This window comes from Grus americana, chromosome Z (genome assembly GCF_028858705.1).
Source record: "Grus americana isolate bGruAme1 chromosome Z, bGruAme1.mat, whole genome shotgun sequence".
Lineage (NCBI taxonomy): Eukaryota > Metazoa > Chordata > Aves > Gruiformes > Gruidae > Grus > Grus americana.
The window spans coordinates 76,791,127-76,799,374 of NC_072891.1; the positions used below are offsets into that span (position 1 = coordinate 76,791,127).

The 8,248-nt window shown below is 40.7% G+C and overlaps 1 protein-coding gene across 7 annotated transcripts in view; it reads right to left on the reverse strand.

Moving 5' to 3' along the window:
- SUSD1 (sushi domain containing 1) overlaps positions 1–1,867 on the reverse strand; it is a 49,840-nt gene extending 47,973 nt beyond the window's left edge. For 4 of the 7 annotated variants that reach the window (XM_054810006.1, XM_054810010.1, XM_054810005.1 and 1 more), the window contains exon 1: positions 1,634–1,867. In XM_054810006.1, coding sequence (XP_054665981.1) covers positions 1,634–1,715 — 82 coding nt within the window. In that variant the 5' untranslated portion in view covers positions 1,716–1,867. Of the gene's footprint in view, positions 1–954; positions 1,003–1,151; positions 1,355–1,633 lie in introns of those variants that run through there. The other 3 variants (XM_054810011.1, XM_054810012.1, XM_054810009.1) reach the window with 2 other exon arrangements.
- Positions 1,868–8,248: the final 6,381 nt, after the last annotated feature.

An 8,248-nucleotide genomic window follows, 5' to 3' on the forward strand; every position in this document is an offset into this window, starting at 1 on the left:
CAGAGGCCAAAGATAAAAAAATAAACATAAAGGATTAAACAAAATAACTATACTGAACAGTTTTCTCCATCCATCTATTCTTTGACCACAAAAAAACCCCCAGCTTTTCAGCAACTAGCAAGGTCTAGAAGATATAAATAGCTCTATCCAATATTATTAATCTTCTCTCCATTTTCTTTCCCTTTTGCCTTGATTTCTGTTTCCTCATTTATTCTATTATCTTGTTTCTATTTTTTATGCATAGACTTTTGGGCTATTTATCAACCTATTTGTATCTTCTATCATCAACATGTATATGGTATAAATGTTATTCATAAAAATAATGTTGAGAATGTTACCAGCAGGAAAATTGCTTACAGTAAAATCATTTGAGAGAAATGAATTTATATTAGAAGTAGTTTCGCAGCATATGACACACAACCTAATTTATTCCAATTCGATAGGGCTACAAATATACATGAAACTAGAATAAAATATGAACTTATTCTCTTATTTGTAGTCACACTTTTAGTGCATTTCTCTCCATTTTTGGTAAGCTCTTTCTGTTACCTTCACATATGCACTGGCTTTCCAAACAATAAACCTCAGAATGGACAGTTTGAATGCAGACAAAGTATGTATGTGTTTACACCCATTTTTTACATTTTTAAAGCTATAACTAATACTGCGTAAGCTGATGTTGTCTCATGATGCTGGACATAGAAGAGTAAAAAATTCCATACTGCTAAGACAGCTAAGATTGAGAAGGATGGTGTGGTTCTTACAAAACGTAAGTCTTACTGCACATAGAGCAGCTCTGACAAAATTTTGTGTACTTCTACATGGTGTCTAAGTACATAACCATAACAGGAAGGAGAAGGCAGCTGAACACTCTAGCCAACCTTTTTAACACACCAAAGTTATCAGTGTGATAAAGCCACCCTTCCCCACGCACAGTGTTTCAGTTTTACTCACAGTGCATTTCTGAATGCCTTAAGAATCGCGGGAAGCATCATAGATTCCTACTCCCAATTCTCAATGCTTTTATATACCTTTTTATGTGTGTTTCTACTAAGAACAGAAAACAAAAACTGTCAGCATGCAATGGTAGCCAATGTAGATAAAAAAATTTAAATTTAAAAACAGCCACGGTAATAACTTTCTCATGATACCTCAATCTTGTGATAAGACATGGGAGCGTCCTCCTCAGATTGCTGCTCCAGGAGATAGAAACCGTTTTTTTTCCCTCCCTTACTACTGCAGATGAAACTTCGCAACTTACTTCTCCTTAGTAACACACGTTTTTTCACTCCGGCACTGAAGTCATCTCACGGTTTGAGTCCTACCCAGGCGCTCCCCCAGGCGCGGCTCCCGCCCAGGCCAGGCCCTCTCACCCGGCAGGCACACGAGGCCGCGGCCGCCACAGACGGTGCGAAACATGGCGCCCCGAGGCCTGCCTCCGCCGCCACCGCCGGGCCCTCGACGTCTCGGCGGGACAGGCGCCCGCCGCCACGCCACAATCCGCCCGCCGCAGCTGTCCTCACCCCACGCTCCCCGTCCCCTTCGCGCCTTCCCCTCCTCGGCCGAAGGGCGCCGCCCTAACGGCCCAAGGCCCCGCCGCTGCCCCGAGGAAGGTAAGCAGGGCCGCACTTACCCCGCCGCCGCCCCGCACACTGCAGCAGGGCCAGCAGCAGCAGCAGGAGCGGCTGCAGGACCCAGCAGCCCCCCGGGCTCATGTCCCCGCCGCCGCCTCCGAGCCCTTGGGTGTTGCGCGGCCCCGATGTCTCCACATCCTCCCCGTGGGGTGGAAGGTGGGAGGAGAGCCCGAAGGGAGGGCGAAGGGCCGCAGTCCCCGGCCGTCGTGCTTTTCCTAGCGCCTGCCTCCCGGCGGGGCGGAAGCACCCACAGGCGGCCCTTATCGCCGCCGCCGCGCCCTCGGGCCACCCCCCGTTTTTCCCCTCAGCGAGGCCCCTTTCCTCCCTCGGCCGAAGAGCCCTTGCCCGCAAAACCCTCTCTTTTCTTCCTTTTTTTTTTTTTTTTTTTTCTGTCTTCCCTGGCACAACCCCTTTCCTTCCCCAGGACACCGCCTCTGCCCCGGCCGGGCGAGTGGCATAGCTGATAAGGGCTGTTGCTGTCTGTAGCAGCCGGCCCTTAATCCCGGGGAGGGGGGGTGGGTTGAGAAGTGGAGGGAAGGATTATTTATGATTCCTGGCAAGGGGGGAAAGGCGACCGGAAAGTTATGCTTCTTGGTATATGCAGCTGTGCTGCTCCCCACCTGCCCACTATGGGAGCCCCCTACCCTGGCGGCAAACGGGACCAAGCAGCAGATTCTGGTTGATGTTGAGGTCCTGGGCCTGCTGGGGCAATGCCATAGCCCCACGTCTGGAAGGCGCCAGTGGCCACCCACACACAAGAAGGGCTGCTCAGGGGCTCTGCTGGACCCGTCTGCAAGCTTGCACGAGGTTGGCACATCACAGGTGTATGAAAGTTGTTTAACTGTACGCCACTTGCCATTGGTACTCATAATGCTTTCTATTGTAGGCCTTCGCCGCAGTACAGGTGGATCCCAAAACTTTGGTTGTAATCAGTACCTGATGCACTGCCTGAAGAGTTTTCTGCAGTAGAAGGATGGTAATCCTCCTAAAGCTCATGGTCCTTATTCATGTCTGCAGACCTGAATTTTAGAAGGCCACATGAACTTGTATTGACCTACGAATGCAGTTGCCCTGTTATCACAACTGTAGTAAAGTGCCAAGGAGATAAATGGGGGAAGCCTGACACAAAGGTAGATTTAGGCATCTTTGATGTGCTCCAATGACCTTCCTGAAGAAGTTTTCCTGATGTGCTGTGTTGGCTTTACATTAATGCCCTTTAATGCTAACACAGTCAAGTCCTCCACTACAATTGCATTTAAGTGCTTAACGTGATATTTTACTACTGTATCTGCTGTGTTATAAAAACAAAGACCAAACAATCTGTGTCTGATTTAAATGGAAACAAAACTCAGTTTCATAAAATTATCAGCTTTATTGATTAACTTTTATTTACATAAGTTGTTCCATTCCAGTGTTTTTTAATTACTGTCCTGCCTACTTAAGCATATATACATCTTTATTAAGCTTCCGCTACCCTTATTCATCTTGACCAGGACACAAAGTGACCTGACTCTCCAGCACTGACCAGTTACATCACACACAACCTTGCTTTTGAATTAATACACTGTATATGTCAGTACTGTGTGTTTCTATCTTAAATTACTGAAATTGGAGACATGCATTCTCAATGGTGGTAAGTAGTTTATCAGTATAAAAGAAAAAATTATTCAGAGAGGAATTGTTCTGCACAGCATATTTAAAATTATTTGCAAGTTACATTTTTCTCTCCTTTAGCAGCCCACCAAGTTGCAGACCCACTAATCACCGCAATTTCTACTGTTCCTTTCATAAAAAGTAGTAGGAGTGTTCATAAACACCCCACACAGCAAACAAGAAAATATTTTTGGCAGCAAGCCTGAATAAATATGAATATATAATTATAAAGAGAACACGTTAAAAACTCTAATATGAACATTCTTTAAAGAAAGTGACAAGGAAGTGTATCAGTTGAAGAAAATACAGGACCTAGAATGGAACAAAACTCCTTGTTTTATTCCAGTCTAGTATGTCTTAAACAGCTGAATAGTTGCGGCTTAAGACATACTTAGCACCAAATAATTAAACTACACACAAAGGCTACTTTAAATTACATGTATGTTGTCTGCATATCTAAATTCAAAGGACAGTCATAGGAAATACGTGTCAAAAGGCTATTGAGAAGTCGTCTATTCTGTTTGTCTGCTCTAAGATCAACTCTACATAAATGATTCCTGACATACTTGTCTAACCTGCTTTTTATAGTGACAGTGGTACAGAATTCCCAGCATTCCCAAGCAATCTGTTCCAGTACTTCACTCTCTTTGTAATCTGAAAATTGTAATACAAGGTTCAACTTAAATTGTTAAAGTCTTTGTTTAGGTCACAACAGACTCCCAACAGCCTTCATGATCTGGACCCAGGTTTGAATCAGCCACTAAAACTAGTCACAGATCACTTCTGCTCTGAGGCCACCTGCCCTCAGCTAATTTATTTAGACAATTAAAGATTCATGGAGGTAAGACAGATCGGTGTCACAACATGCTGATCCTTACAGCCTAGGCAGATTTAGCTTATTTCATACAAAAATCTGTTTAATGAAAATACAGGATAATATCTACATAGATTTTTCAGTTCTGGATAGGATAAGGTTTTTAATCTTTTCACTGTCAAACTTAAAGGACCTAGTTTGTAAGTACAATGTTACCTTTGTCCCTAATAGCATTACGTCTCACTACCCAGAAGGCATCTGTACCAGTATGTGCTTCCATTTCTCTTCTTTGTGATGAGAAAACAGTTGAGATGGTCAAAGTAATTGAATTCATCCAGAGACACTTGGAAGTTTCCTGTGCAGTTTTCCCTTGCAGCTGTCTAAAAGGAGATAATTGAAAATCAGAAAGGCAAGCAGGATTAAACATCTCCTCACCCGTCTGTATTTGTTCTGTCTCCTTTGCAGACAGTGAATTTCACTATATCACCTAAATCACATTATTTTTGTAAGGAGGTTTGGCATAGATTACACTAATTCTGACATATAAAGACAAAATATTTGATACTAATGGCTCTTTCAACAAACAGATTTTTGAAAACACAGAAAACATCTTCAGCCAGACTGAATAAATGTAATTCATCCTTGTTAACACATCACTCAGCTATTCATAATGCAGTTGCATTCTCGAACAGCTTGCTATAAAGCACTTCTTTCCAGCTGGCAATGAAAAGTAACCGTAACTTGATGGAAGGTTCCTTCCATCTGAATTCTGCCTCTCTTGGCTATTTAAAATGAATCACATTAATATCTGGTTTCTGGTTATCCACTTGATTTCCAGAATAAGCAACAACTACTGTTGAAGCAGAACTAACCGAAAAATTGGCTGACCCTCTTCAGCTTCTAATGAAAATGCTTCAGTAAATATTGTGCAGAAGAAAAGCATTCTCGTTCAATGAATTTTGTTACAAAGGAAACATTACCACTCAAATTGTCTGCAGCATTTCCGTCTATACTCTCAGTGCCCCTATGTTCCTGTCTCAACTCCTGCCAAATGAAGTCAAGATGAAAAAAAGAGATGGGATTTCTGCAAAAGAGTGATACTTGAATTTGAACCTCAAATTTTGAATGCGTCTATACAATTTACTTGGAGGATAGACCTTGGATGAAAAAGACATCAGAGCATGCCATATACATCTCGTAGCAAGAGCATGGTAGGTGATAAAGCCTATTGACCGTTGCTGCTAATCAGAAAAGCAGCTCTACAGAGCCAAAGGGCTGCTATCTGTGGGTTTTAGCATAGGACTAGGAGCCCAAACTGAGCTTTGCCACAAACTCACTGTGACCTTTGATAAGATAACCCCTTTCTGCCTCTCTTGGCTTCTCCCTCCCACTTAGTTGTGAAACTGGGATAATATTCCTACATAGGTATGTTGAGGCTTAATACCATAAAAGTGGCTCTGAGATGATGCAATGTAAATTTCTCTGATAGAGGCTTTGATGTCACTACAATCTGCCCCATTATTTTTAAACCACAAGGACTTCACATCAATCAACTTATGGGGCAGCATCCTAATGTTGGTAGATCTTGGAATATCACGTGAGGAGGCTGCTGACTAGTCATTGCTTTTGATTGTTCCATGCTGTTACATACAAGCTGTGTCATTATTTTGAGGGCTATGCTGACTGAAGTCAATAGTTAAGAGGAGAGACGTGGAAAGTCACGAAGGAAAAGTAAAGAAAAAGAGTAACGGCACCCCTTTCATACATTACATATATATGTATATAAAGTAGTGTTGTGATTTTCTTAACTGCAGATAGATGAATAGACATCTTTTCCTTTTTTGATCCTAGAATACCTGCTAAAATCAGAAGAGAAAGAACTAGGCAATAACCTTAATGCTTCTTTCTCTGCCAGGCTCCCTGAGCTCATCCACAGGAGTGCTGGCCTTACCATCATTGCTGTACAAAGCTTAATAACAACTTATATCTAGAGCAACAATTCATGATAATTTTTTTGATAGGTACAGGAAGAAAACCAAATCCCACTGATTGTATTATTCTTCTGTCACCATTACCTTTGCTATATTTTGGGGAAAGACCAGTCTAGAAGTGCTGTAATCATTAGATGGAAAATATGGCAACTTGTCAAACTATATTATCTATGAAAACAAGAAATTGCATACACATGTCTTAAGATAAGGGAAAACCAGATATAGACTAGAGGCTATAAAGCAAACAGTTCTCCTCAAGCTGTTCAGGCAGCTGGGGATTCTTTTCCCATGGCTTCTTTCCCTACAAACCAACTGTGTTTTGTCACCTGGCAATCTCATATTTGCATCAAGACTTTGTAGTGGTAAAGAAGAGGGGAAGAATTTAATAACCAAACCTTTCATAGTAAATTCTTAGACCTTCACTCTCTGAGATGTTTTGTAAGCAATTCAGTATTTACATGCTGTTTATCCAGCTTAAAGAAACTGTTATCTCAATTAGAAAGCACCTCAAGTTACTGTATTTTTAGACTCTGGGAACACAAGGCCAGCAGGATGAGTTGGGTTTCAGATTCATAACATTATGCATTTGTTTTTGGCATACAAAGAGAGAGTGCTTTTGTTTGGTTACAGAGACTGCATGAGCTCTGCTCTTTGGTCTTTCAAAATTCAGTTAGGTGTAACTCTATTATGTCTACATTTACTGGCAATCAGAGGAGAAAGAGACCCTTGGTGATGACATTTGTATGTTGTCATAAATTGTAGTAAAGACATAAGATTGACAGTTCTAGCTCACCTTAAAGGTCACCTTGTCTTTTTTGGATAGTAATTGCGGAGCTGACAGCCCTGTACATGTTCAAATAGTTTACAGTATTCCCACAAGACTCTTCAAGACTATCAGTAATGCCACTGTCCAGAAATTTATTGGCAATAAGAAACCATTTGCCACAGTAATTAAAGGTTGAATTCTGTCTAGTACTGAACATTTGTTATTGCACCACAAAAATACAGTAGCTAAATGACAAAATCATTGACCTTTACTGGGATTTTGTCTACTACCTGATTTTTCCCACCAGGAACAGAGTATGTATTAATCAATAGGACCTAAATAAAAAATAGGGACCAGAGATATGCTTAAAAATGATGGAAACTTCTCTATAAAAGCAAAATAAAGTATTCTGGGGATAGGTGTTCACATTCTAAAGGGTCCTAAAAATTTGGAGGAAGAGAGTCACACAATTAGACTAGTCAGTTGTTCCATTTTATATAGACTCAAAATTGGGGAGATTACTGTACATTCTGATAAAGAGACAGTGCACGAAAATGCATTTTTGTATGTACTGGCCTTGAGACGGTGCTTGTCAAACCATAAAACCACAAATATTTGATACAAGTATTTGCTGGGTTCTAGAGAGAGTTTTTTAAAGCACTGCCTAGGATTTCCAAATACTAAAAATTTTCCAAATTAAGATATTTCCAAAATTAAACTGTTCTTTAAATTTAATCAACCCTGCTTTAATCTGAAAATTTAGGCAGAGAAGTGTCACTGTAGATGGTACAATATCTAGGAAACAGGGAAAATGTATCTGAACCTAAGCTATTGCTTAATTGTGATCAGTATATGGTGAAATGTTTGAAAAAACAAAGCATTGCTGGTAGAAAAACACTCAGAGACATCTGTGTATTAGAAGTGTAGAACCGTCTATAAGCATTATGAACTTGTGCCTAAGGAAAAATAGCTGCATCTTGGAAATCATGAAATTTAGAAATAACCTTCTCTGCCTTTATAGTTCTTTTTTTTTTCTCCCCTCTTTGTACAGAAAAAGCACCCCTTAACGACAACCTCAGCATTCCACTGTTGGTTATCATGAGATTAAAATAGTGCATAGTAACTATGCTTTTCTAATGGTCTCTGAATTACATATTTGTCCTGCACAGCCTTTCTCAAACAGCAACTTTTCAAAATCTTGGGAATCCAGATTTCTGAGCATATTTTTTACTCAAAGCAACAACAACAAAATTTTTACTCAAAACAGTTCAACTTTCAGTTCTACTTAATGATCCTTCTACACTTATGATTCTAAAGACAATTATGCATAAAGTGAACACTTGGACCTATAGTAAATACTTTAGACTCAGCATCAAAATTTTGGGCATGT